Source organism: Aphanomyces invadans (genome assembly GCF_000520115.1).
Source record: "Aphanomyces invadans strain NJM9701 unplaced genomic scaffold supercont1.1, whole genome shotgun sequence".
NCBI lineage: Eukaryota > Oomycota > Saprolegniomycetes > Saprolegniales > Verrucalvaceae > Aphanomyces > Aphanomyces invadans.
The window spans coordinates 1,577,655-1,603,978 of record NW_008580146.1 but is presented as its reverse complement, the minus strand read 5'-3'; the positions used below and the strand labels follow the sequence as shown (position 1 = coordinate 1,603,978).

Here is a 26,324-nt window from a genome sequence, read left to right as displayed (position 1 = left end):
GACACTGCAACTCTGCTGGGTATACGACACCGCCTGCATTGGATTCACGACAGAGCGCAAGGACAATCAGGTGGATGCTGCATTGGAGTTGTTGCAAAAGAGTCCTTTTATGCGACGAAGTCGCGTTTGGGATGCCGCGGCTGATCGTTGGGCTCGAACGCCTACCATGAGGTGCAACGTGTATTGATGGTCTAATGGTTCGACATGAAGTCAACACTTCATGAAGTCAAAGGAACGCTCGCACAAGCAAATCCATTGTGAACCTGTCGCCACGCGGACATTCGTCAGAAGGAAAGGTCTCGCGAGTACAATTCCATCGACGCGGCGTCATGCAGAGAAAGCACAAGGTGTGCCACACGAACCACGAGAGCATGCTCCTCGCGCAGTGTTCCCAGTGCAGTTGTGTGCGATGCGTTGCGCGCACGGGGTGTGCTCTGCCGACGTACTTCTTGTTTTGTCCAGCATCGCGAAATTTAAATGGTGTTGAAATTAATATCTGAACACATGAATCCTCGAGCTAAATAATATGACCAAAATCGACACTCGAACGCTGGTTTTGTCACATCGACAACCAGCGGCTGACGGGCACTCCAATTCGAAGTTTGAGGTGTGAACCAAGATGGGTCGAGTTCGTGGCATCGTGGCGGCAATGCTGCTCGTGCTTCTGAACGCGTCCGTCCGCGTGCTCTCTGCTCTGTACGAAGATCAGATTGGTTTGTTTGACTGGCACCGCGAAGGCTTAGGGGAACTCACACACGCAGTGTTTCCGTCCAAGAACAGCAAAGACGTCAAGATCTCCAAGGCGTTGTACGTTGCATCACGCGCGAACGTGCTGGCGAAACTTGATGCGAAGACGTCCGCTGTGGAATGGCGTCACATTCTTCCGGAGACATCAATCGACTCCCTCCACTTTGCGGATGCACACGCTAGCCTCTTGACCCTGTCCACTTCGATTCATAACGCCCTCAGGACGGGCAACGCCACCGTCGCGCGGCAGTGGGATGCTGTCAACGGCCGATTGCTGTGGGAAACAAACTTGCCAGCATCCTCTTCGTCCTTGTCTTCCTTTGCCAAAGTACACGAAGTTCGCGCCGAGAACGAAGTCGACGAGAACCGCTTCGTCGTCGTGCGCAACCAAGGCGTGACCGTCTTGGGTCTCAAGCGCGGTGACGTGCTCAGCACCGTGGCGTTCAAATCGCTCTTGGTGTCGCTGGTGTCGTCCAAGGTGTCGTCGGACCGATCCAAGATCTACGTGTTTGGTACATCCGCGGCACAAGCGCCAGTCGTGTTCCAAGTTGTGTTGAAGACTGGCGAGGTGACGGCGCTTGACGTGGCCCCCGTGGCCGCTATCCATCGCACCGAAGACAACGATGAGGTCGTGGCCGTTGGCGTGCTCGCGGACGGCTCAGGCCTAACACTCAAGTCCCTCGATGACTTCAACAAACCAGCTTCGACCGTGACTTCCTCGTCCTTGCCGGTACCTTCGGGCGTCTTGATTTCGTCCGTGGACACGTCCCTGAGCCATGCGCTTGTGGTGTTGCTCTCGAACGGGAAACGAGTGTTTCTCCGCATTGCGTCCGACTTGTCCGTCCAAGTTGTGGCCAGTCTCCCATCCACCGGGGCGTTGGTCGAGTCGGTACAAGCGCCCGGGATCGTCTTCCACGTCGCTGTCGATCCATCACAGAAGCTCGTGTCGATTACGTCGCACTCGCGTTCGTCGGAATCGTCGACGTTTTCGATATCGTTGGACGTGGGGATGTATGGCGGCGCCGTCGTGCGCGGGTTCGCCGGCGTCGCATTTAAGAAGAAGGGCACAGCGCTGTCGCTTATCCGCCTCGCCCTCGTCTTTGCGGACGCATGCGTGGCGCTCGTGTCGAACGAAAGACCCACGGAAGCGTCGAACGTGATCAACCCAGGACTCGCATGGATTCGAGAGGAAGCCCTCGCATATGTCCAACAAATGTACTGGGTCACGCCGACCTTTGACTCGGACGCGATCGACAACGACGACCAAGAGATCAAGTCGCTCAAGGTCATCCCGTCCTACGTGGAGGAGCTAGCAATTGAAGGCAAGAAGCTCGTCAAGTTTTTCGCGTCGCTGTCGGCTATGTGGAGCTCTCAAGACACGTCCAAGCACGCGTCGACTTTTGGGTTTGCCAAGCTCCTGGTGCTGTACACGTCGACGGGCAAGCTGTACGGCCTGGACTCCCAGACAGGTGCAGTCGTGTGGTCGCGATTCCTCGGACGAAACCATCAACTCCTCGTCACTCGGGACCATCCAGCGTTCGGCGCAGGTGCAGAACTGTTGATCGTGACGCCGCAGTCAAAGCAACTGCTTTGGCTGGACGCCGGCGACGGGAGCATCGTCGGCACGCATGACACGTTGCCGTCGTCCAGCACCAAATGGGTCGTGCTGCTGCCGAAACTCAAACACGTTGAACTGGACGCGACTGTACCGCGCCGTGTCGTGGGGGTGCTGGACCAAGACTCGAACGGTGTCGAACTCATTCCGGCAGAGGAAAACGTCAGCGACCTCGTCCGTTCGTTTTACGTGCATCGCTACAACGCGGCGGACCATGCGTTCCAGGGGTTTGTCCTGTCGTCAACGTCGACTGTGTCTCCCGTCTGGTCCATTGCCATTCCCGCCAACGAACGCATTGTGGCGCGGTCCGCTCCGCCCGATCACCTCGCAATTGATTCAGCTGTGACCATTCTTGGCGACGACTCGCTCCTCCTCAAGTACTTGAACCCGCACTTGTTTGGCATCGCGACACTCGACGATCAAGGCGTGCTCCATGTAAGCCTCATCGACGGAGTGTCTGGGCGTGTTGTCCATCGCGTCAAGCATCGCGACGCCGCCGAACCTGTGCACGTTGTCCAGGTATGGCCCAAATGTCTTCGGTCGACGTTAGGATGATCTAATGTTTGCTGGAGAGCGAAAACTGGGTCGTGTATTCGTTCTGGAGCACCAAGTCCAAGCGCACAGAGCTTGTGTCGCTCACGTTGGTCGAAGGCGGTGTGCCCGCGACGGGCCTGAACCCGTGGCAACAGCCGTCGTGGGCATCGGAGAAGTCGTCGTTTGAGCCCAAGTTGCCAGTCGTGCTACAAAAGAGCTTCATCTACCCCGCGTCGATCTCGGTACCGAATGAACGATCCATGGCGACGCTATGTTCTGAAAGGAACGTCTGGTCATGCTCTAGGCACTCGGAGTGACGGTGACGAACCAAGGCATCACGCCGCAGTACATCGTGGTGGCGCAAACGAACGGCCAGCTCTTCAAACTTGCGCGAAACTTTATCGACCCCCGCGTACCCGATGGACCGCCGACCCCGGAACAACTAAAGTACGTTTGCTTTCAACATGTCGTCGGTCATGCCGAGTCTTCGCTGTAGCGAGGGACTCCTTCAGTACACGCCGTACGTCCCGGTGCTGGCGAACGCACTCAACATGATCACGTACAACCAGACAGTGGTGAATATTCGCCGCATCGTGACCGCCCCTGCCCTGCTCGAGTCGACGTCGCTCACGTTTGCGTATGGGTTGGACCTGTTCTACGTCCGCCTCGCCCCGGCCAACGCGTTCGACGTGCTTCCGTCCGATTTCAATTTTGAGCTGTTGCTGCTGCTCTGCTTTGCCTTTATCGTCGGCGCCTACTTCACGAGCGTCTTGGCAGACCGAAAAGAACTCCACGACGCGTGGAAGTAGGTAGACAACATTTGAAGGTCGTGCTCAATAACGATAAGAAGTAAACGAAGTGTCTGGATGGTGCTGATTATTGCATCTCACGGTTGTTGTATGTGGGATTGCGCCAACTCCGCCGCGAACTCGCCTGGGGTGGAAAAATCGACTTGTTTCGACGTGGAGAGTTCGACGTGCGCATAAACAGCGTCGTCGAGATTACCGAAGGAATCATTCGTACACTGCGATCTCTTGGCGCTGAGTTTTTTTGGGAGACGAACAGTCAGCTTGTCTCCACGACACGCATACGAGAAGCATTGCCGACGCTGGACCGGTGCGGCATGCAATGGACCAGCGTGCTCAACGGCTGCCGTGCATGCTCAAACTCGTTCAAACCGAGCTGGATCTCATGCACTGAGCACCCTGCTGTGTGCGGCATGCGACGGGATGGACTGTTGTGCCGACTTGTGATCTTTCGGTTTCGTAAGCGATCCATACCAAGGAATATCATATACGTAATGGTGAATCGCGGCAATTTTCACGCATATTCCAGTGCTCAGCGCTGCCTTGGTTCAGCAGCGCACATCAAGGCACGTGAACATGCATGTGCAGGTGTGGCAAGCTAGCTCTCGATGGCTTCGTGCGGCCACAATGTTCGAGCGGCAGTTGTTGTATCCGGATACGTGTTGGTATCCGGATTATCCACGGTGCCATGAATGAACAGTCACTCGACGACGGCTCCAAGAAATAGAGGTTGAAGCATCGGCGCGGCAGAGGGAGACATCGATCTGTGAGCGTCCGCGGCCTGTCGGTGGCAACTAGTCGAATCATCTCATGGACGACGACGACTTGGAGAAGGAAGTGCAGGCCCTACAGCTTCAGGTACGAAGCGGTCTTGTGGAGAGCCCGATGTGGAGTGGTGGGTGGTAGATCACTGAGCTGAATCGGCTGCTGTTCTCGACGTCCGACAACGCCAAGAGAAAGTCACTTGAGCAACAGATAGAAGAGCTAGAAGAAGAAGGCATTGCGCTGAGAAAGAAATGCCACGACGAGAAGGAACTCATGCCAGTCGTGCGAGCAGCGACGAATGCGCGACCCGCCAGCGCACGACCCCGACGGACAACTCTCAAGCCCGTGATAGAGGTGCGCGTCATTCGAACTACATCAAAGCCACGCTGACATGTTATCCCTTGGACAGGACGCCGAAGTACCCGTGGCGCACCTGACGCCTGAACTGGCCCGGAGACACTTTACAAACATCATCAACCTCGACAACGACGCCATCCGCGATATTCTCACTCCTTCCCACAACGACAAGTTCCCCGCCATGGCCGTCATCGAGTCCGGGGTCAAGACGTTCTGGATGTCGTCGGGCATGTACCCCCAAATGATCCGCCTCATGCTGCGCCAGACCGTTTACATCGCGTCCGTGGAAGTCACGTGTCTATTTGTGAAGGAGCTCGTGATTCATTGTACACACAGCCGGTCGGTGGTCAATCCGGACCCGATCCGGGTCACGTTGCCGCCGCCGTCGTGGTTGGATTCCGGTACGCACCCTTTTCTCGTTCGGGAAGGACTCGAATGGATGACAGGGGAGATGGACTTTCGCACCCGCATCTCGCACAAGTTCAAGTTCGAAGGCGACGCGGTCGAAGCCATTGACGTCCGAATTTTGAGTGGATACGTCGACTTTTGCCTTGTCCACGGCATCAAGGTCAAAGTCGACGAGGACCTCGAGCTCCCGACACAGCAGGAACCCCCGACCAAGACTACCGCCGGCACTAGGTCCAATAGCACACCCATAGAGTTAGGTCGCACACGATAATGGTCATCGCAGTGTTGTCGCGTTCCATGAGTGCACGTCGATGCGGAGAATGTCTTGCGCATGGTGTCAAGCTACAACGAGGATGCAGTCGACCCACCTTCGCTCGGTAGGACTAGTTTCGTCGCATGCGGAGCGCATATGCCGCGCCGCGCAACTGTTGACAACGATGCAGTTGGAAAGATTCGGACGATTTTGATTGGCCCATGTCCTTGTTGTCGAATGTTGGGCTGGATGCGGAGCGGCCCCGGAAGACTGCCGCTGCTGCGTGTGCGGGGGTTTTCGACCGAGGCTGTGTATGCAGAGCAGCTACAACTCAAGCAGATCAAAAGGTTGGTGATATTGCAGGGGAATACGCGATGACGCGCTCACATATTTCAGCCCAGAGTTCTACGACCACCATGCACGCGATCGCACCTACTTTTACCACGTCGACCTCCAAGTGTGCCCAATGTCGTCGCATCCCCCGCGTTAAACTGTGTAAATGTGTAGGGGCAATTGTTTCTGGAGGACACGATGCCCAAGACGATCGCGACGTCGCTAAAGAGCCACTCGTTCCTTCGCTTCTTCTTTGGCCAGCTCCGACCAAACCCGAATGCCGGCAAGATGTCGTCCCTGTTCCATGACTATTCGTACACTTCTCCATGTGGATCCGAGATGAACTACATCAAGGCTGCAGACACCCCGTTTGTCTTTTCGGAGCTCAAGGCGGACGATAAGGGGGACTGGACTCTCGTCACGAACGCTGGCCAAGCAGTGCGGTTCGATCCATCGCACTTGGCCATGTCGACGGCAACTCATCGGCTGTACCACTGGCTCCAGACCAAGCACGTGTCGCTGTTTGCGCTACTTCGGTCCCAAGTCGCCGTGGAAGTCAGCCAGACAATTGACTTTCGCGAAAATGGCCACCACGTTGTCCAGTGGAAGGGCGGCCAGGTCCCCCTGACACTCGACACAAGTCGGCCTCCTTTGACAGCACAACACTTGAAAATTCTCGATTAAACTGACTCAAACCTGTGGCAGCACATGCAACCATCATGGTGTGCTGCTGACGTGGACGAGGCTGTCGACAATTCGAAATGCTTCAAAGAACTTGTTGATGCTGATGGCTCGCGTCCCGTCACTAGATGAAGCGGCATGTTTCCGCATGAGACACGAGAATATCCACGGCGGAACGGATGCCGTACATGTCCATGTCGCGGAAGAGCGCGATCGGGTCCTTCCACCGGTCCGACAACGGAAGGTGCTCGTTCAGCAGCAAGCACCCCTGCTTGAATTCGTCCATCGAGATGGCACCCGAGTGGTCGCGGTCGAAAAAGCAAAAGATCGCCTCCAAAGCTTTCCGGTGCGGATACAACGCATCAAACACCCCGCGCCACTCGGGTTGCTGCCCACGTGCGTGAGGTTCACAAACGGACGTGGAAACAGGACCACGTACGCCTTCATACACGGCGCAAAAGGACGAAAGGAATTCGTCGCAGTCCACGTTGCCGTCGGCATCCACGGTTGTCATGTGCGGCGCCAGTTCCTTCCAGTCCAAGTCGAGCGCCAGAACTTTGCGCAGCACTTGGGCCCACGCGTCCACGGTGATTCGAGTTCCTAGAGTGTCAGGATCAAGCTCGACTTCGCTCGGTGCTGCATGCAACCTTGGTCAGTTCGACACGTCTGGACTGGATGCAGCGCTTCAAATGCTTGAGCGAGCTTGGACTATATGCATCATAGACGTTGTCATGACGGACGTAGAGGAAGCTGGTGGCGCACACGACCTTGTGGCTAGCGATCAAGTGGATAATGTTGTGGCGATTACGATCTTCAATCGATCGAAATGCCGGGAGGCCTCGGGTCGTTGGTCTCTGTACAGTGCCAGACGTGTGAGCAGGAACAGCATGTACAACAGGGCTGACCGCGGGTGAAATGCTGTAATTCACGATATGATATCGCAGGTCGGCATCAACCTTCAAGATTCCTCCCTGCATCATCGAAAGTCAAACGCACGTGCCAGCCAAAAAACACCCGCACCCACCCTGTTTGTGTCGTGACAGTAATTGGAGCACGAGAAGAGCGTAAGCAGCATGTTCTCGGGGACATTGCCCAGATCGGTCGGGATTTGCGCGGGTGGCATGGCTGGAATACACCCGTCGGTACTGACTTCGTCCAAGTCGAACGCCCACATGAAACCTTGCCGCACGACTTCGTGCGACCGCACGACCATCTACCCCGTGGTCACACACGCCTCGACGACACCGCACGAATTGCAGTCTACCTTGAGCTGGTTGCGCTGAAGAAAATCAGCGCAAATGTCTGGGCCAAACACAACCCCCGCGCCACGGCGGCTCGATGCGAGGCCCAAAGAAACTTGAGGGTCTGACCACAAAAGATCCTGGTGCATATGAGCCCACTCGGCGCATCACGACCTGTTGGCACCTGCATCCAGTGAAGTTCTTTTGGCATTGTCGGGTCGTGTGGGGCGTGCAGATGGTACTTGTATCGCGGAATCGAGTTGATCTGCAGAGCTCGCATTTGTGTGACGAAATGTGCTTCATCAAGTACGTCTCACGGACTTGGTCGATCGTCAGCGGTGTCTCCGAGAGCCCGCCATGGACGACAAAGAGCGAGTCATTGACAACGTGGGCGAGTGGGAGCGCATCGAAGACTGCGTTGAACGCTTCACACATGTCCGCATCGTATTTCACTAGAACCTACGATCTGAACCTTGTCGATCACGGCAACTCGGTGGGAATCTATGCAAGGGTCATACTTCACGGCGAAAGCTGTGCACGCTATTCATAAATTCGTCTTCGTGGTTGCCTCGATTGATGTGAATTGCGTCGGGGTACAGCATGTGGTATGCAAACAAGATGGCACAGATCTCAAGGCTGCATGTCCCGCGATCTACAACTGCCGCAATCGTTTACTCGCAACGCTGTACCGTTAAGGCACACGTACGGTCGCCGTTGAAAAGGTACCAGCACGTCGGTGACGGCAGCCCTTGCGTGTCGAAGATGTGCAGGAGGTCATGCAGTTGCCCGTGTAAATCCCCCACAACTGTCAACGTGCACCCAGGTGGAATCTGTCATTTTTACGATGAGATGCCGATGAGATGCCTCGAGAGACAACACACTAAGAACGTTGTGGTCGTACCTGCAGTTTAATCACGTTGGGCTGTGTTGCGTAGTGCTCGGCAGCATGAACGAGAAATTTGTGGTAGATGTCTCGAGGCAGCGGGATGTGGACTGCATCTGCCGAGTGTCGAAAATCCTAGGCAGATTGAACTCAAGTGGAGGACATCTGCACGAGCTTACGCGCATCATTTCCTCGACTTGAGTCGTGCTGGGCGGCCATTCCATGTGAATTGCATCGTGCAGCTTGACGCTAGATAAGTCCATCTCGCATCCAGACATGGCCATTTCTGTCAACGACGTCATCAACACCCGGTCAAGTAGTAAGTCGACTGGCACCTGAGTCCCGAATTGAGGCGTCAGGAACGACGAGATGGATCAAATCGTTCATAAACTTGGACAGTCGGACAGCAGTCGCTTCGTCGTGCCTGTATCCGAGGAGATCGATCATGCAAGCAAGACAAACGAGAGCGCACATGTCGAGTTGGCTCCATATATGCCAGTGCTTGAGGTCGTCGTCCACGGGATGCGCTTTCAGGAGCATCTCCCGCTCGACGACAATCAAATTATTCGACACCAGTTCATGGGTGTTGCTTGCGCCCATGCCTCTTTGATGGATTGTCGGCGGAGGTTGGTATGACGCGGAACTGGTCGACCGTCCCGTGTTTATGTTGCTCAAAATCTCCACATGTTTTCTTTACTCACAGCTCTCAAATGTCCATTTGACTTTGTCGAGAGCTACCCACGGCAACCTGTCCATGTCGAGCTAGATTCGAGCAATGGCGAAACCTTTTCCAGGCGTCTGAGTGATTTGTCCGCCCAAGGGAGCGCCTAAGCACGGTGCATTTCGTCTGAATGCCGAATATGGTTGACAAGCTTACCCGTTCCACCTCGATCCCAACCCATTCGCTTTCGTGAGTTCTTTTGTAGAATGCGTGTCATTGATTCTCCTCCAGAGTGCGTAGCGCATCGATGGTAGAGACATCATGCCACGTTCTCGGTCAAAGAGGAACGATTGACCGCCACGACTCTTTCGCATGTGTGCGGCGCCGCGACTGCCATCTTTGCCAAGTGTTTCGGTACTGATGGACAGAAAACCTTTCAAAATCCATATTGCATCCATTCTTACGATACAGAACGCAATTCATTTGCATTTTTGGAGTCACTGGGACGCACATCCCAGTCACAACATGGCCACATATGCCTTCACGGACGAAGAAGCGGAGGTCCTTAGCCACAAGCCGCGCCTGGGGGAGCTGTCGGTGGGGGAGAAAGTAGCCGAAGCCGACTTGCTGAAGCAGCAAGGAAATCTGTACTTCAAAGCGGGCATGTTCAAGAAAGCCGTCCAGCAGTATCTCAAAATCTTCTTGTACGTCAACGGGTTGAGTGTCGCTGGCGATGGCATGTCGTCTTATGCAAGGGGGAATTCCAAAGCGACGGAGGATGAAGGCGTTGCGATCACACAGTTGAAGATTGCCGCCTATTCAAACATGGCCATGTGTCAGTTAAAACTGGACAACCCGGACAAAGCAATCGAGTTGGCGGACAAAGTGCTAGCCCTTGAACCCGGACACACTAAAGCACGCCTTCGAAAAGCGCAAGCGTAAGTTGACGATGTGTGCACATGACATTCCTCATCACGATTGGATAGATACCGTCAAAAAGGAAAGTTCACGGTGGCGAGGGATGTCCTTCGCGAAGCGCTTGTTGCCGAGCCCAAGAACGCCGCGCTGCGTAACGAGTTGAAACAAGTGCTGGACGAGATTCAGTTGCACCCGGAAGTGGACGAAATGAAGGCCAAGATGGCCAATATCTTCAATAAATCGGGCGGCATTTACAAGTAATGGTGGATAATTAACATGCTACTTTATTCGCCTGCTTGTGGGTCAACAGTCGCATAGGGAAGGTCCAACGTCGTCCCCAAGCGGTCCACAATGGCGTCCATGAATTTTTCGTAGCTGTGGCCCAGAATGGACTCGTGCGTGGAGGGAATGATATCGGACACGTCAATGTTGCGCACGTGATTCGACTTGATCGCGGCGCAACCCGCCGCCGGGCGAGCGATGTGCATGTTGACCAGGGAAAACAAGTGCATGAGTATGTGATCTTGCGATGAAAACACATTCAGCATGCGGTTGGGGATAGCTGCGTTGGGCTGGAACACGGTCTCGGCGATAGTGGAAAAGTCATGGTCGGGTACGAACGCTGCAGCAAAAAAGACCTGCGCGCCCAATGAGCAAGACCGTACACGGCAGTCAAGAGACAAGTACCGCTTGATGGAGGTGGATGGGCGTGTTGTTTGAATTGCTGTTGTAGGCGGCCAAGTGCTGCAAGCAACTGTGGATTACGGCGCTGCCCAACGAGTGGCCGACCAGCGTGACCTTCCGGCCTCGCAGGAGCACAGGTTGCGAGATCAAAAGTTCGGCGAGAACAATGCCAACTTGATGGGCTTTGTTTTGCGCTTTATTCCACGGGTTGCCCACTGACAACGTCGTGGTTAACGGTGGTGCAAGGGACTGAACGGACCTGTGAAATGACTAGCGATTGTGTCGTCTTGACCCGTCTCGAGGTGGACGCTCGTTTCATTGCAGAACACATCCCACTCGGCAGCGTTTCCGGCCTCCCACAACAGCACGAAACCAGACACTGGCATTCCCCATCAGGACATTTTTTTGAAAGTGTGGTCAACATACCACTTCGCTTGCGCCCGATGGCCTCCCAATTCACAGAAGGTTTATAACCATGCGTCATGAACCCATTAATGGCAATTACGACGTGATCGCACGTGAGTGCGTCCCCGCAGTACCGTTTGACCTCGAGGAAATCGACGGTGCGGATCTTTCGACTTGTTTCCATGCTTCTTAGGGCTGCTTCCTTGGCGGTATCCCACAAGAACTGTGATGAACGAGGTGCAGAAGTTGCCGCTTGCTGTGACATATAGTCTTAATATCTTGCCGACGACATATCATGTCGAGCCTTACAAGTGAAGTTGTTCGCACTGGGGCCGGAAGAGGGTTCAAGATTGGCGTCGTCTTCAACCATGCACTAGCAGCTCCCCAGAGACCTCCTGCAGCTGCTGCGATGATATCTGAATGCAAAACTTGGTCGGTCGGTTGCTTGGACAAGGCAAGTTGGACCGCTTGTTTGAGCTGGTCGTCGATTAGACTCAGAACGGTCTCTCGAGCTGTCACAAGGTCGCCATTTACAAGCTCGATCCATCTCTCTTGCGTTAAGAAGCCCCTGTTGATGAGTTCCGCAGTGCATTCGTCAAAGCGCAAGCTCGTCTCGCACGTCGTCGATGGGGTGGACTCGTCCATGTTGGGCATGCTTCTGCGCAAGAAGAAATCCAATGCAAACGTGAAAGCGATTTTGCAACAGCGACATCCGGATAATCCAAGGATACCTCCTACGGTTATCCGGATAACTCAACTCTCAACGGAAGAAACGGTCGCCAGTGAATACAGTGAACCGGGAAAAAACTCGCAAGCGTTGTACTCGCGAGTATTTTGAAGTTTGTATGTATCGAGTACACCTACGGTAGGTGAGTTAAAAAATATCATGGATGATGGTACCCATCGAATTCTGACTTGAGGCCACTGATTGGCCAAGACAATTCAGAAAATATGCAATTTTTATTTCTTGACCAGGTCAAGGATCGAACCCTCTGCCAATTGGGATGACCAGTGCCCTCATTGTGCAAGCAACGACAGTCCGAGGATACCTCCGCGACATTTGGCGTGGTGATTAGGGTAAGCTAGCGAAAGGTTAGCTGACCTTGTCAAAGTAGCACATTGCGTGTGAGGGGTGAAGGATTAGCATGGGATCCCATGAGGATAGTGCGACACTATTTTTTGTTTGCTCTTTTCGTACGCGTGGAGGAGCTGAACCCTTGCTCTAATCGTGTAACGGCGTTGAGCTCGCTGCGGGAGGACGGTTCCAGGCATTTCAAAGTTTGAAGTTGACAGTGCCTCAAATCAACCAATCAGAGAGCCCAATTTGATTTTTCTATATTTGTCCAATCATGGATTGAGATTGAGTCTGAACCAATCAGAGATCACGAAAGACGCTCAAGGCTTTTTATCCAATTATGGACTAAGAAGCAATTTTGCTTCTAGTGCTGTGTGTGAAATCAACGAATCCCACTGCAAATTTAATGATGGTACAACGCTTGCGAGTTTTTTCCCGGTTCACTGTAGAGAGCGTGCATTCATCATGCTTAGTCGTCGTACGCGGTGAGGTCCAGTGTGAGCACCTTGGATCGTTGAGACGAGATATCCTTGCACACACCGAGGAGAGCGTCTGCCTTCTCGTAGAACGCGTCCTTGAGCGAAATCACGACGCACTGGAATGCGCACTTCTGAATGTACGTCGACACTTTGTTGACGTTCACGTTGTCAAGCGCAGCATCCACCTCGTCCAGGACGAAGAATGGCGATGGATGGTAGCTATGGATTGCAAAGAGGAGCGCCAGTGCAGCGACAGTCTTTTCCCCGCCACTCAATTGCTCCATTTCACGGAATCGCTTCATGGGTGGCATGGCGTTGTACTTCATTCCGTGCAAGTACGGCTCCTACTCCGCCAGTGTTAGCGAAGTCTTTGCACAGCATACCAAAGTAAGCGAGGCAAACCTCTGGATTTTCCAAACTCAAATATGCCGTGCCTCCCAAAGGATGCTTGGAGCTCTTGGTCAAGTTCTTGTACGTCTCATCGATACACTCGGACACGTGGTTAAATGCTTCCATAAATCGTTCGAACCTTTAAGACTTGGTTAGTTTCGAATAGTATTCGGTATACAGATCTCCGTACCGTGCGTCTTTGACTGCTTCAAATCGCTGACAAGCCAGGGCCGCATTCGCCTAGAGCAGAGCGTTCGCAACGGCTGAGTTCAGTTCAGAGCTAAGCCCACCTTAATCTTCTCGAGTTCCTCTTCTTCCCTCGAAATACGAGCTTGGATTTCGTCGTACTTTTCCAACGCTTTCAAGTTGGGCTGCATGCGCTCAAGGTCGCCCGCGATGGTCGAGATGAGCTGCTCGTACTTGACGAGGTGGTCTTGCCGCATTTTGTCAGTGTCCAAATGGAGGTCTTCGAGGGTGGAAAAATTGATTTCCTTGTCCGCGTAGCGATCGCCCGCTTGATAAGTCAGCGAAATTGACTCTTCTGACGACCCTGTCGCAACAATGGAATGGCTCGACATGTCGATGTCACTATCTCCGATTTCGTCGTCGTCAATGGCTGTCGCAGCTTCCCCAACAACAGGCAGCTTGACCTGATCCATCGTGGCGCGCTTCAGGATTTCGGTCTTTTTGTCCTTGAACCGTTCAAGTGCTGTCTCTTCGACAGCTAACTGCTTCTGGACTCCGGTCATTATGTTGTTGTGATCATCACGCTTCTTCATCAAGATTTTGAGTTCGTGCTCGATTTCCTTCAGTGCGTCGTGGGCAGCGGTAGCCGCCTCGACGTGTTTGGTTGACGTCTCCTCTAGTTCGGCTGTTTTTGCCTGAAGGCCTTTCTTCTCAGACTCGAGTTCTTTCAGGTGTCGCTTTTGCTTGGAAATCACATCCTTCACCCTCTCCCACTCAGAGGGCAGGTCTTGGGCTTCCAGGTATTGCAGCTGCAAACACAGAATATTGTCATCGAGTTGTCGCTGGTCCAAGAGCGCACCTGCGCCTGCACTTTGGCCAAGTGCGAATCAAGCTGACGCCGTCGTTCGAGCCGTTCACGTTGCTGCTTGACGACTTTTTCTTCGTACTCGCGGATGCTGGGAATGCCAAACTGTTGACTGAACCCTTCAAACATAGTGTCTTCTACCTGCAACCACGCATCCATTAATACGCTTGATTCAGCAATCACTGGTGATGAAAATGCTCTTGCCGAGTTGATTTGGTGTTCCAAGCTTGTCAAGTTGCTTTCGCGAGCACTGAGAGCCCCACGAATTTTGTTGATTTCAGGGACCAGTTGCATGAGGATCTTCGTGCATTCTTGTTTCCGTGCCAGGATCTTGGGTAATTTGGACTCGGTTGTCTTGATGTCGGCATTGGCATATCGCAAACGATTCATCAACGACCCCAACTTCGTTTCGAGCGTTTGCTTGCGCACGACGCCGGTGCTTTCCTTCTCCAGTGCAGACAGTTCCTACCGTCAAAAAACGAACGTCATCAGGTCTTTGTCTGTGTCGGACTAGCGTTACCGCCTGCAATTCGTCGCGCTTAACCTTCAACGAAGCTGTTTCCTTCTCATCCCATCGCTCTGAGCGTGCCGTGTCCTTGTAGGTCTTCCCTCCAGTCATGCTGCCGTTCTTGCTCACCACCATACCATTCAACGTTACCGCCTTGACTTTCTCGTTACGGCGAAAGCACACATCCCTGGAAGACGGTGACGTTGGTTAACCTGATGTCAGATGGGTCGTTATCAATATACCTGGCATCTTCGATTGAATCGCACACGATGGCATCCGACACAGCGTACGCCACAGCAGGTTGAAACTCCGGATCGCAATCAATCACGTCCACGACCAACTTGATGTTGTCCCCTAGTCGACGGAAGCGCTCGTTTGGAGGAGTCACACGGATTTTGTCAAGTGGAATGAACTGGACGCTCTCTAAGCGCTGTTCGCGAAGATACTACAGCGAATGACGCGGTCAGTGTTCGTCCATGTCGAGTAAATCAAAACCTGAATGCAGTCTCCGGCAGTTTTGTAATCGGTCACAACAAGCGCGTCCATGTACTTTCCAGTGGCGACTGTCACCGCCATGTTGTATTTGCGTTGAATTGGTTTGCACAAGTCGACCAAACGACCGCGGACTCCAGGAAACAGCCGCGTCAAAGTTTCCAGCGTCTCCACCTTGCGTTGATCAGCCTGGCTTTGCCGCATGCCGTCTTTGACATTGCGCAATTTCTGCATGTGTTGAGCATTAATAATCACACACAATTCGCTTTGGGAAAATATCTCAGTCTCACCGAGTGAATCTTGTCCAGTTCCGCCTTGTTAGCTAGTTTCTTGTCGGCCAGGGATTTTTCCTTTCAAAGTGATGCCCAACTAAGATTAAAGCTGGATGCACTTAGAAGTCTCGTACAAATTGTTCAGCGTTCTGGAGCTCCGCTTCAGTGTCGTCAATCTCTGCCGTACTACTGGCAACCACGCGGCGAATCTAGTTCAACACGTCAATTGAATGGCTTTGATCACGAATAGCATCTGCTTACGTCCACAAGACGCGCCTCGGCAACGGCATGGTCTTCATTCATACGAGACAACTCGTCGGTGTGTTCTTTTTCGTCTCGCAACAGCGCTTGCAACCGGCCATTGTCGGCTTGCTGCTGACGGCGCAGCTGCAATGATAAAACTGTAAGTAAGTGTCGATGTTGTGCACATGGACTTGCCCCACCGACTCGAGTTCGTTGCGGAGTTTGGCTGTCTTCAATTGGGCAGCTTCCTTGATGCGATTGTACTCTTTGAGCTGTGTGCCTTTCAACACCAACTCTTCGTCATCCTTGGAAGCATCCAGCTCGTTCTGTGCATGTTTTAAGTCCTTGATATCTTGGCGAAGACCAAGGATTTCCCGTTCGTGGTTTTGCACATTTTTCGCCATTGTGTATTCCTTGGCCGATGCTGCTTCGAGCTTCTTCTTGTCATGCTTGATTTGTTCGTTCAACTGAATCGTCCGTGGGGCCACGTCTTCCAACTTGCGTGTGACATCCGCGACCAACGTATCCAATTGACGGCATTTCTTCAACTGAGTCGCATGTAACTTCTTTTTCTCTTTCTGTACCCCGGCAAGTTCCTGGAGGGACGAGCGCGTTCATTCAGCTATGAGTAGAGTGTAATCTATCGACATACGTGTTCCTTGTCTTGGAGCTTCGCAACCTTTTCGCGGAGTTGGACAATCGCATCTTTGTGGTCACTCGCATCGTCCTCCACAAGCTTCACTTGCCACAAGTAGTACTCCTGTTTCGTTTTGGCCAAGTCCTTGCGTCGCTGTTTGTAGCGCTCTGCTTCTTCTTTTTGCTCCTTGACAATCTTGCGCTCTGCCGCCAGACCTTTGCGTTTCTGGTACGCAAAAATCGTGTTTTCTTCGGCGATGGCCTTTTCTTGCAAGCATTTTTCGTACTCCTCTTTAAGTTCTTCCGACGACGAGATCAATTCAAACATGCGGGTCAATTGCTCGGGAGACTTGGAGGCAATCGACTCAACATCCCCTGCACAAGAATTCTGTCAATAACCAAGATTTCATCAGCATCCACAATACTGTACCTTGAAACACTAAAAAGTTACGCGCCTTAACCAAAATACCCAGGTCCTTGAGAGTACTTTCGTATTCTTCATACGATTTTTCGTGGTTATTAATGCGATACGACCCGATGCCCTTTTCGGAGATGCAACGTGTAAATGTGAGCTCATTTGACGTAATTCCACCAGGGAGCTTCGCATGAATGCGCTGCTGTTCATCTTGGTCCAGATCGTAGACCAGAGAAACGTGCGCACTTGTTTCGGCACTCAGTGTCAGCCCACTCTTGTGCAAAAGATCCTTGAGCTGATTCGACCGCAATTGACGGCTTTGAACGCCGAGCACAAAACTGATCGCGTCCATGAGGTTGGACTTCCCAGAGCCGTTTGGTCCCACGACTGCGGTGAATCTGGCAAACGGGCCGATCTCCTGCTTACCTCCATAGGACTTGAAGTTGTTCACTTCGAGGCGGAGAATTCTCCCCATGTTGTTTCTCGTGTTGTGACAACAGCGCGGGAAAAGACTCACGCGTTACAATGAATTGACCTTGCTATAAGAACATTTCTAGTACTTATTGTCATTAAGTTGTAGTAGTAGTAGCAGTATAGCACATGGCTAAATGGAACATGACGGACATGATGGATAGTAATACTACAACAAAACCATATTTGAATATTTTTAAATATTAATCAAAATTACAACGACCAATACCTCGAGCTTTAATAAAATTGAAAATTTTATTCTATTTAAAATATGATATTTTCTAATTTTTAAAAATTTATAAAATATTGTAGGTTGTTTTTTTATAGAGATTTTTTTTTAAGTACTTACTACTGTAGTATACCCCGTTTGTGATGCAAACAGAGGTGGAAGCAATATGCCGCAAGTTTCTCGACTCGGCGCATGTCGCTAGGCAACTACAAAGCGATCGATCGGATTTCACGCAGTTCCCAAAAGTCTACACCATCCCAAACGAAGCTCCATGGCCAGATTACCTCCAGGGAGAAACATTATTCAGCGCAAACCTGCGCTTCCTCTACAAGATGGACAAGATTGATCAAGCGATGTTGGACGAGTTCGACGAACTCAAATTTGTATGGGACCCTGTAGAGCACCAACACGCGATGAGTGTTCTCGCGCTCAAGACGTACCGAGCGTTAAATGGGCATGTCAGAGTCCCAGGCTTGTTTGTCGTGCCGGACAAGTCACCTCTTTGGGCGAAAGACTTGTGGAACATGCCGTTAGGTGTCGTCGTAAAGACTTACCGTTCGTCTTGGACATCCTGGCCTGAATCCACGCGAGCAGCACTCGAAGAAACCGGTCTTTCTCCAACTGAAGCCGTGTGGCCAGAGGAGTCGCAACTTGCCGCGTTCAAGTGGTTCAAACAGATTTATGGGCACGTCGATATTTCTGGAGATTTCGTCGTTCCTTCTCAAGATGCTGCGTGGCCGCAAGCTCTGTGGGGATTGCCTCTCGGCCTTCTCGCCTTTGACTTGCAAGCGAACCCTCGTAGACTCAAACCAGAACAGTACAGTGAGCTCAGGGATTTGGGCGTGGTATTCGAGGGTGTTGATCGTGCGACCTGGGACGAACGTGTGCAAGCTCTGATCATCTACTGGAGAATTTACGGCGATTTTCTCGTACCGTCAAGGTTTAAGGTGCCCAGGAACGACGTGCGATGGCCCGACTCGATGTGGGATTTGGGACTTGGCGGGATCGTTAGCCGTCTTCGTCGAGACGCCCACGTCGTGCCTGCTGACCGGTTTAAACAGCTGAAGGACATGGGGTTTGTGTGGAACATGGACGAGTACTCGTGGGGAGTCAAAATCAAGGCCCTTCAGACGTACAAGGCTCTTCATGGAGATCTCAGAGTGCCGCAAGTGTTCAACATACCGACTCACGACTCCCGATGGCCGAAAGAAACCAGGGGATTCAAACTGGGTCGAGCGATCGATCGACTGAGGGAGCATCACAAGCATATGCCTCCAGAACGTGTCGCACAACTCTCGAACATGGGGTTTGTCTGGCGATGCCGACGTAAACGCCAGCAAAAGCCAAAGAATCCAGCATCGCACCATGCCACGTTTCTCGAAGTGTAGCGAAATCTCCCATATTTAACACCACTCCCTACATACTTTGAAGCAGCAGTGACTATTCTATAAGGGTTTGTTTCGAAGGTCGCGACTCTGTCAAGTATCGAGGACGCGCGTTGGGGCTCAAGACTTTTGTGCCGCGTGGACATTCATTCGCATCTTCCTTCGAGTGGGCTGCTTCACTTGATTCCCAGCATTCAAATGGAGCACCAAAAATGGTAGTGTTTCTATACAATAAATTACCTACGCACTGGTGACCCTGTCGCCTTCCGTCTTGTCTTTGCATGGGTTGGGAAGCCCGTGAAGATGCAATAATCTGACTATTCCGGACGGAAGTGGTTTCTTTTTGTACATGTAGCCTTTGATATACGTCTCCAAAAGACCCTTGGCGGCGTCTACACGAAATTTTCCACCGAATACCATGAGGGATTATGTTCCGAGCAGTACGCATACCTTGCAGCACACCAACTGGAATAGACGTCGCGGCCCACCACTTTTGTGAACCATTGGTTGTGAGGGGTTCGGTCCAATGTGACAAATAGTGGCCTGCCAAGTACACTGCCGCGGCAGTGATCACGCGAGGCTCGAACCGCAAGCACAAGCAAGTATTCGAGCTATCGTTCAGAAAGCTCCATGCTGCTCGCTTCAACTCCATCGCCGTGTCAGTAGATACATCCATGTGCGTAAGGCCGAGAGACACAAATTCGTTTACGTAGCCGTGCGGATGGACGACGCCCAAATCGTACGCAAGGACGTGCAGGACAATGCATTCGGTGAAGAGCAGTTCATCAGTTTGGGCTTGGACAGTCGGAGGAGTCGCAGATTCCACTGGAAACACACCATCGCCGCACGCTTTTTTCGCATCGTGGCTTAATTTCCTTCGGTAAGCCAGGTAATGCTTGGAGAAATCCACCGCTTTCATGTAATGCTCTTCGACTTTTGCTGCCAAGAACAAGCACGTGGCGGCAATTAGCCACGCGTCTTGCCGCTTGAACGACTGGACTACATAGAACCTACATAATCAATGCAGCTCCATCAAGTAGGCACTACAGGATACGCACCGGTGGAAGAAAACCTTGGCACTAGCAACAGAGAGCTTTGGCAGTCGAAACACTGCGGCCAATCGTTCAATCAATTCGCAGCCCTTAAACCTGTAAATGTCAATGGACTGCTGCGAGATCCCATCCTGGAACGACGGACACTCCTTGATCTCTGTTTCCGAGAAGTTCCACATGTACGAACGCCAGGAAGGACGCGGCGCTGGTGGTGTCGATGGGTGGGTGTGGCAACCTCCTCACAGTCGGCCCCACAGACGTACAGAATGCATATCGAGCGTTATCCGGATATCGTTCAAATTCAGAATCCAATAAATGAAAACTCGTTGTCGATTTCGGTCAATCCGAGCAGAGTCGATGAAGCGCGCGCATCGGTCCGTGGTGCTGCTACTTCAAAGCATGCTTGGCATGGACGTCAAGATCGAGTTAAAGACTGAATACACACTCGAAGGTCGAGTAGAAGAAGTAGGTGAAGGAAACATGGAGTACGTCGGCTGTGCCTCCTGTCACCAACAACGTAACCTACGCATCATGTTATACTAGTGTTCGCCTCACGGGTGTCAAACAAACTTCACCACAGGTTCTGGATCACACGACTTTTCATTCCGAACTCAGTTATTCATGCGAAGGGAGCGATTGTACACCTCGACGAAGTGTTTGTGATGGGGAAAATGATCTTGTTTGTGCACTTGCCAGACAGGTAGTCGGGTGCTTTGCTCGTCTGGAGTTCATCACGTGACGACTCGACTAGGCTGAACGTTGCTGCTCATTTACGAGACTACGTACGTCTGTCTGCTCTGGACAACTTGATGCTCACCACTCGCTCCTACCTTTCCAGATGCATTTGGTGGACAAAAACAAGAACTTGTACCAGCGATCCACGCGAAAACCCCCGACCAAGCCACTTGTCGCCACATCTCGTGCATAATACGCAATCCACGTCTTGACGTCTCCAGTTGCTGTAGCTGACTTCTGTAATGCTGTTCATCATCGCTAACAATGACCATAGTATCTTGTGTGTGGAAACACTTCATTCGATCGCTTCGACAAGGCACTTCACGCATGTAAGACAATATGCTGAGCTGTTCCAGGCCGTCTGGACTCACCGCGGCGGCATTGCACCCATCTATTCGTGTGGATCGTGCCGCCAGCCACATCGGCCACAGCGCTCTCCCCGTCAAGGCGAAATATCGAACCCATATCCGACGGCGGGTGGTTCGACCAATCAGATTGTCGAAAGGATCAACTCGTGTTGAGACCTGGCAGATCCCGCGCTCGCGTCGGATATCCATTCCGACCGTGAACCGCCAGGACGGCCCGACGATGACCGACATATTTTGGTTCAATGTGTCCACATGCGTGCTGCTGCTGGTCTTGACCATCGTCTTTTCGCTACTTCCGCTCTTTATGAGTGCTGCATCGACCGAATCGTTCTGGCACAAGGTCATGCAAGAGAAGCTCCCATTCGTCACGGCAGGCGTGTTCTTGAGCACGGGAATGATTCATCTGCTCCCAGATGCGGTCAAGTTGTACAGTTCGTACAACGAAATGGTCGACGGCCCAGACGAACCATATCCGTTGATCTATTTCCTCGCGTGTATGGGATGTTTCCTTGTCTGGTCGGTCGACTCCCTCAACCTCGGTGACTCGGGCAAAATGATGGCGGTCGCCGCAGCCGCGAAACCAAATTGTACGTCATATCTGCATACTGTGTATACTTACTGACATGAATACACTAGTTGAAACCAGCATTTGCAGGATCCACGTACCCCCCATCACTTCGTACGGCATCCAGAGGCGCACCCGCACGTATTCTGCATCGGACGCGTTCCACCTGACGAAGTCGCATGAACATGAATTCCAGCATAAGTCAGCGCTGGAACAACTCGGAAGTTCGTGAAATTGCATGTGGTTTCGTCCCACATGATTCACGACCTTACTCTCCTTCCAGGACATGCCGCAGTCGACTATGGAACGTGTTCATGCGACCACACCAAACTTGAAGACTCGGCAATGATCCAGCGCACGAAAGAATTCACCGAAGTGGATGTTTTGCTGGCTGGGAACAAAGTGCGGATGCCAGACTCCTTCCAAATAAGCTAACGTGTGTCCAGTGTGCTGTCGACGTAGACAAGCGAGATCAGTGCGTCTCGGATCCTCACGTCCATGCGCATGTTAGCGGCAGCGTGAGCGAACACATCGTATTTTCTGGGGAAAGGTGCTTGAACGCCTGCACTTCGAATGAGGGTTTCATGCGTCGTTTTGATTAGTGGAGTGCTGCCGTACTTACTGGCCGCACTTTTTTCGCTCCATTCGCTTATTGCAGGATTCACGCTTGGCATGAATGCCAACTTGACCTCCACTGCGTTGGCCACTGCCGTTGCAATTGTTAGCCACAAGGTGGGTGGGTATTCCTTGCACAGTGGCTTCGTCAAGGTCCTGACGTTTCGCAGTTTATTGAAGCCGTCTCGGTCGGGTCCAACTTTGCCAAGGCCCGCACCACCGTCAACTCCCAGCGTTCTATCGCGGTCTTGGTCACGTACAGTTTTATGACACCACTGGGTATTGTGTCCGGCATGTTTCTATCGGCCACTCTACAAGGGCCGTCGGCGGTGTTGGCACAAGCCATCGCGCTTGGCATTGGGTCTGGCAGCTTTATTTACCTCGCGTTCCACGAAGTGTCCGAGGAAGACGCCGTCCAAGCGGCAACGACGACGGAAAAGTTATCTCTCTTTCTCACGGGGCTGTCCATCATGGCCGCGTTAGCCGCGTTGGTTTAGAAAAACCCAATGAAAAACAAAAAAATCAATAATGTTTATTGAATCAAGTAGCAACATCGTCGCCCTTCCAATGCATGAAAAGTAAGAGGGCACATTCGGTTGGGCTTAGATGAGATCGGCCACGTTCATGGGCATTTCGTCGATTTGGGTGCTGTAAAACTGCTCAATGTCGCGGAGAATGCGAATGTCGTCGTCTTTGACAAAGTTGATGGCCACACCCTTGCGCCCAAAGCGCCCCGATCGACCGATTCTAACCGATGTCATCAACACCAATATCAAACTATTCGCCACGTACCTGTGGATGTACAATTCGCGGTTGCTAGGCAAGTCGTAGCAAATTACCAACGATACTTGTTGCACATCCAACCCACGACCCCAAATGTCCGTCGTGATCAGCACGCGGGACCCGCCTGAGCGGAACTCCTGCATGATCGCGTCACGTTCGTTCTGCGGCATGTCTCCGTGCATCGATGCGACGGTGAAGTTAGCTTCGCGCATCTTGTTCGTAAGCCAGTCGACTTTTCGCCGAGTGTTGCAAAAGATCACGGCTTGCGTGATGGTAAGGGTGTCGTACAAATCGCACAACGTGTCAAACTTCCACTCTTCTTTCTCGACAGCGACAAAGAACTGCTTGATCCCTTCCAATGTTAACTCATCGCGCTTCACCAACACCTTGACGGGTTCATTCATGAACTTCTTGGTCATTTCGAGTACTTCTGCGGGAAGGGTTGCACTAATGAGCAAGACTTGCGTGGACGGCGGCAAGTATCTGCATCCGACATGACTTTAGAGCGGTACTCGCAGAATGAGCAAGAACGAACCTGTAAATATCGTAGATTTGTTCCTTGAACCCCTTGCTCAACATTTCATCGGCTTCATCGATGACGAGCATCTTGATGTTTCGAGTACGCAAATTCCGTCGGCGGATCATGTCAAACACACGACCGGGCGTGCCACTGACTACCTGCAGACAAATGTCTAGCCAATGTTGGACGACGACGGGGAGCATACCTGGACGCCAAAATCAAGTCTACGAATGTCTTCACCAATTGACTTCCCGCCAATGCAAGCATGGCACTGCACGTTCATGTAGTCTCCTAGTGCCAGGAGCACTTTTTGGGTCTGTTCAGCCAATTCGCGAGTAGGACTGAGGGCCAACGCTTGCGTTTCATTGCTGGCACAGTCGAGCGTTTGGAGGATTGAGATGGAAAACACAGCCGTTTTACCGGTACCAGACTGCGACTGCGCGATGAGGTCGCGCCCTTGAATTGCTGGACGGATTGCGCGCTGTTGAATGGCCGACGGCTTTTCAAATCCGTAGGCATAGATTCCACGAAGCAAATCTTCCTTCAATCCCATTGCTTCAAATGTTGGCACAACATCCAGGCCGTCCGTCGTAGTGAACTCAATTTGCTTTCCTTCCAGCAACTCCTTCCCTTCACGGTCACGGTCGGTTCTTTCACGTCGAACAACACGCTCGCTTCCTCGATCTTCACGTCCCATGCTTCTCGGGTGCTAGTATGGAATGGGTGGAAGGTTATCACACGTTCCAATAGTGCCTTCGTATGCGTATCCGGATGAAGCCATGTTTTTTAGAAGGACGCTTATCCGGGATTCTGTGGACTTCTCGTTTGCGGCAACCACAAACTGCTCTGATACTTCAGTAGTAGTAATTTAGCATACTAGAGAGCTCTAAGTTTTAGTAATACTACGTCATGTATGGATTTCGGGATCGTTGATTGGACAACAGCAGCACCATTAACCAATCAGATCAATTGGAGTAACATTCAAGTAGCATACAAAATACTAGTATATTCTCATGCTTCTTGCGTTCTTTGGCGCAATTTTTGTGTCATGGAGCAAACACTGCATTCGCGGTGCCTCCTCATTCAAGAAGCGGAACTCTGCGTTGACGAGCGAGGAAGAAAAAGTAAGGTGGCAAGAACTCCGATGTCATGACAATGGACGAAGCTCTGCATCATGTTGGAAAGCGTCCTCGATAACATCGCAGCAGGCTCACAACACTATGCTCTCTTCTTCAACAACTCATAATCCATGCGTTTCACTCTCAGTTCATCGACTGAAGATCCATTGTGCTGCTGTAGTCAACGTGTCGGTATTTGAAAACTACGTTGGAGCTATAGTTGATGACATTGTTTCGTGGGTACATTGGGATTTCACCCAATTTTGTATGCTACGTCGTGAATGGAGTACCTTACATGAATGTTTTGCGCAAAAGAACGACGCTGCGTTGCATGCCTCGAGAAAAATAGCCCGTCCATTCGACCGTGGAAGTATGTCAATCTGTGCAACGGGCATCAGAAGCATTGCACCAAGAGCGTTCTCATTTGCAAGACTTATGCCAAATAACAGTTTGTCTTCAACGATGTCAACTTGGTCCCATTCAATTCATCGTCCGAGGTATTGTCGATTATCGACGTTGGCTAAAAATTTCAGGGCGAATGAAGTAGTGCTTGGTCGTGAAAACCGTGTATTGCGCTGTTTCGAAGCATAGTGACCTTGGTGGTCTCTATAACATTCAACAAATGAAAATTCAAAAATGGCTGATGCGAAAGTGCATAATGGACTTCAAGCGTGGCGAAACTTTCAGCATACCAGCGATAGGGTTTTGAAAAATGTGCCCCCTGAAAATTGCTCTAAGTATTCCTACGACTTGAATCGCCCGCGAACACGATTGTCAGCGAAGCAACAAACCCAACGTGTTCAGAGCCACAGCAAAGCGCCGCACCCATCAACGCCAATTGGTTGGGTATCCGTGCTCGAGCTGTCCGAAGCTATGTGTACCAAATTGGCTGTCCGTACGCGTCTCATGTACCCTAGAGATGGATTGGGGATTATTGCCTGTCAATAGACCCAAGAATGACTCGCTTTCTCCAATCATATCAGGCCAGAGACACGTCAAGAAATCTACGAGCGCTGCCACAAAGTTCTGACCCGCCCCTTCCATAAGTACGGTCGAAGTGTTTCTTAGTGTTTCACCACGTCTTCAGCACTCTCGCCGAACATGGTGGAGTTGTTCTTGGTTTCGATAATTCAGCTGATGCTTCTCGAATTTTGGTGAGCTGCAAAATAGGAGGATTGCGCGACATGGAGTGCCAATTGTTTCCAGCGACAAATTTGATAAAGTTCAAGCGGTTTGAGCAATGATTGAAATTTCCCCTTTCAAGCCTTTTGTGTTCGATGGTGTTGTGCCGTTTCTTGGATATACGTGTACTGGTGCGCAGAAGCTGGTCTTAAATTTCGGTGACGAGTCAAAGACGTGTCCATCCCTTGCAACAAAAGGTCTCCAAAGAATAACACAAGCTGAAACGCTGACTCTCCCACCACGTGGATTTATATTGCAAGCATTGGGAGCAACAAGAACAGGCTAAATACTTTAGGCGTTGCTTGTTGAACTAGCGTAACACGAATGGCTACGATTCGATGCGATGTAGGCCGCTTGCGGAAATGCTGATGTTTTTGATATTGCAACGAAGGACCACTTCGTCCGCTATGGAATCGCTACACTGAACGAAACGTGCTACAATAAAAATG

At 51.8% G+C, this 26,324-nt stretch overlaps 12 protein-coding genes across 22 annotated transcripts; 7 read left to right on the top strand and 5 right to left on the bottom strand.

Annotated features, from left to right (window-relative positions):
• The first annotated feature begins 574 nt into the window (after positions 1-574).
• Positions 575-3,971, top strand: H310_00483 (hypothetical protein). The gene is made up of 4 exons (XM_008863297.1): positions 575-2,881; positions 2,935-3,138; positions 3,201-3,343; positions 3,393-3,971. Exons 1-4 carry the CDS (start codon positions 620-622, stop codon positions 3,703-3,705), a joined length of 2,922 nt encoding a protein of 973 aa, XP_008861519.1. The 5' UTR covers positions 575-619; the 3' UTR covers positions 3,706-3,971.
• A 436-nt stretch (positions 3,972-4,407) lies between these two features.
• H310_00482 lies at positions 4,408-5,533 on the top strand. 2 transcript variants are annotated; one of them, XM_008863296.1, is made up of 4 exons: positions 4,408-4,560; positions 4,609-4,821; positions 4,877-5,225; positions 5,271-5,533. In XM_008863296.1, the coding sequence occupies exons 1-4, from the start codon at positions 4,513-4,515 to the stop codon at positions 5,501-5,503; spliced, it is 843 nt and encodes a 280-aa protein (XP_008861518.1). In that variant the 5' UTR covers positions 4,408-4,512; the 3' UTR covers positions 5,504-5,533. The 2 variants fall into 2 exon arrangements, with proteins under 2 accessions (XP_008861518.1, XP_008861517.1); XM_008863295.1 differs by having other exon boundaries at positions 4,412-4,560; positions 4,877-5,526.
• Positions 5,534-5,703: 170 nt separating this feature from the next.
• H310_00481 lies at positions 5,704-6,597 on the top strand. 2 transcript variants are annotated; one of them, XM_008863294.1, is made up of 3 exons: positions 5,704-5,832; positions 5,887-5,942; positions 5,993-6,597. In XM_008863294.1, the coding sequence occupies exons 1-3, from the start codon at positions 5,799-5,801 to the stop codon at positions 6,500-6,502; spliced, it is 600 nt and encodes a 199-aa protein (XP_008861516.1). In that variant the 5' UTR covers positions 5,704-5,798; the 3' UTR covers positions 6,503-6,597. The 2 variants fall into 2 exon arrangements, with proteins under 2 accessions (XP_008861516.1, XP_008861515.1); XM_008863293.1 differs by having other exon boundaries at positions 5,712-5,832; positions 5,887-5,944.
• On the bottom strand, positions 6,463-9,275 carry H310_00480 (hypothetical protein). Of its 6 annotated transcripts, none has more exons than XM_008863288.1 (16): positions 9,096-9,275; positions 8,959-9,047; positions 8,803-8,909; positions 8,642-8,758; positions 8,447-8,570; positions 8,259-8,392; positions 8,062-8,199; positions 7,925-8,005; positions 7,764-7,880; positions 7,524-7,712; positions 7,405-7,470; positions 7,267-7,353; positions 7,147-7,207; positions 6,939-7,099; positions 6,688-6,887; positions 6,463-6,623 (listed from the first exon to the last, which is right to left on the bottom strand). In XM_008863288.1, exons 1-16 carry the CDS (start codon positions 9,221-9,223, stop codon positions 6,536-6,538), a joined length of 1,887 nt encoding a protein of 628 aa, XP_008861510.1. In that variant the 5' UTR covers positions 9,224-9,275; the 3' UTR covers positions 6,463-6,535. The 6 variants fall into 6 exon arrangements, with proteins under 6 accessions (XP_008861510.1, XP_008861512.1, XP_008861513.1 ...); XM_008863292.1 differs by having other exon boundaries at positions 6,469-6,623; positions 8,259-8,398; XM_008863290.1 differs by having other exon boundaries at positions 6,939-7,207; positions 8,259-8,398.
• A 512-nt stretch (positions 9,276-9,787) lies between these two features.
• Positions 9,788-10,495, top strand: H310_00479 (hypothetical protein). Its single transcript, XM_008863286.1, has 2 exons — positions 9,788-10,222; positions 10,271-10,495. Exons 1-2 carry the CDS (start codon positions 9,810-9,812, stop codon positions 10,461-10,463), a joined length of 606 nt encoding a protein of 201 aa, XP_008861508.1. The 5' UTR covers positions 9,788-9,809; the 3' UTR covers positions 10,464-10,495.
• On the bottom strand, positions 9,788-11,991 carry H310_00478. 2 transcript variants are annotated; one of them, XM_008863284.1, is made up of 5 exons: positions 11,601-11,991; positions 11,313-11,547; positions 11,146-11,265; positions 10,890-11,101; positions 9,788-10,840 (listed from the first exon to the last, which is right to left on the bottom strand). In XM_008863284.1, exons 1-5 carry the CDS (start codon positions 11,943-11,945, stop codon positions 10,487-10,489), a joined length of 1,266 nt encoding a protein of 421 aa, XP_008861506.1. In that variant the 5' UTR covers positions 11,946-11,991; the 3' UTR covers positions 9,788-10,486. The 2 variants fall into 2 exon arrangements, with proteins under 2 accessions (XP_008861506.1, XP_008861507.1); XM_008863285.1 differs by having other exon boundaries at positions 11,313-11,991.
• Positions 11,992-12,745: 754 nt separating this feature from the next.
• Positions 12,746-17,363, bottom strand: H310_00477. 2 transcript variants are annotated; one of them, XM_008863282.1, is made up of 15 exons: positions 16,868-17,363; positions 16,454-16,812; positions 16,002-16,397; positions 15,820-15,945; positions 15,693-15,767; positions 15,577-15,636; positions 15,290-15,514; positions 15,037-15,239; positions 14,807-14,981; positions 14,491-14,751; positions 14,281-14,427; positions 13,526-14,230; positions 13,426-13,475; positions 13,248-13,374; positions 12,746-13,189 (listed from the first exon to the last, which is right to left on the bottom strand). In XM_008863282.1, the coding sequence occupies exons 1-15, from the start codon at positions 17,325-17,327 to the stop codon at positions 12,836-12,838; spliced, it is 3,723 nt and encodes a 1,240-aa protein (XP_008861504.1). In that variant the 5' UTR covers positions 17,328-17,363; the 3' UTR covers positions 12,746-12,835. The 2 variants fall into 2 exon arrangements, with proteins under 2 accessions (XP_008861504.1, XP_008861505.1); XM_008863283.1 differs by having other exon boundaries at positions 13,426-14,230.
• A 324-nt stretch (positions 17,364-17,687) lies between these two features.
• Positions 17,688-19,194, top strand: H310_00476 (hypothetical protein). Its single transcript, XM_008863281.1, has one exon. The coding sequence runs from the start codon at positions 17,696-17,698 to the stop codon at positions 18,938-18,940; it is 1,245 nt and encodes a 414-aa protein (XP_008861503.1). The 5' UTR covers positions 17,688-17,695; the 3' UTR covers positions 18,941-19,194.
• On the bottom strand, positions 19,099-20,243 carry H310_00475. Of its 2 annotated transcripts, none has more exons than XM_008863279.1 (3): positions 19,996-20,243; positions 19,388-19,947; positions 19,099-19,329 (listed from the first exon to the last, which is right to left on the bottom strand). In XM_008863279.1, exons 1-3 carry the CDS (start codon positions 20,166-20,168, stop codon positions 19,178-19,180), a joined length of 885 nt encoding a protein of 294 aa, XP_008861501.1. In that variant the 5' UTR covers positions 20,169-20,243; the 3' UTR covers positions 19,099-19,177. The 2 variants fall into 2 exon arrangements, with proteins under 2 accessions (XP_008861501.1, XP_008861502.1); XM_008863280.1 differs by having other exon boundaries at positions 19,388-19,936.
• Positions 20,244-20,319: 76 nt separating this feature from the next.
• Positions 20,320-21,160, top strand: H310_00474 (hypothetical protein). Its single transcript, XM_008863278.1, has 5 exons — positions 20,320-20,474; positions 20,533-20,569; positions 20,619-20,689; positions 20,741-20,771; positions 20,828-21,160. The coding sequence occupies exons 1-5, from the start codon at positions 20,347-20,349 to the stop codon at positions 20,915-20,917; spliced, it is 357 nt and encodes a 118-aa protein (XP_008861500.1). The 5' UTR covers positions 20,320-20,346; the 3' UTR covers positions 20,918-21,160.
• A 103-nt stretch (positions 21,161-21,263) lies between these two features.
• On the top strand, positions 21,264-22,832 carry H310_00473 (hypothetical protein). Its single transcript, XM_008863277.1, has 6 exons — positions 21,264-21,679; positions 21,729-21,881; positions 21,941-22,059; positions 22,104-22,207; positions 22,260-22,389; positions 22,443-22,832. Exons 1-6 carry the CDS (start codon positions 21,313-21,315, stop codon positions 22,767-22,769), a joined length of 1,200 nt encoding a protein of 399 aa, XP_008861499.1. The 5' UTR covers positions 21,264-21,312; the 3' UTR covers positions 22,770-22,832.
• On the bottom strand, positions 22,780-24,312 carry H310_00472 (eukaryotic initiation factor 4A-III). The gene is made up of 4 exons (XM_008863276.1): positions 23,781-24,312; positions 23,591-23,733; positions 23,065-23,538; positions 22,780-23,019 (listed from the first exon to the last, which is right to left on the bottom strand). The coding sequence occupies exons 1-4, from the start codon at positions 24,270-24,272 to the stop codon at positions 22,875-22,877; spliced, it is 1,254 nt and encodes a 417-aa protein (XP_008861498.1). The 5' UTR covers positions 24,273-24,312; the 3' UTR covers positions 22,780-22,874.
• Positions 24,313-26,324: the final 2,012 nt, after the last annotated feature.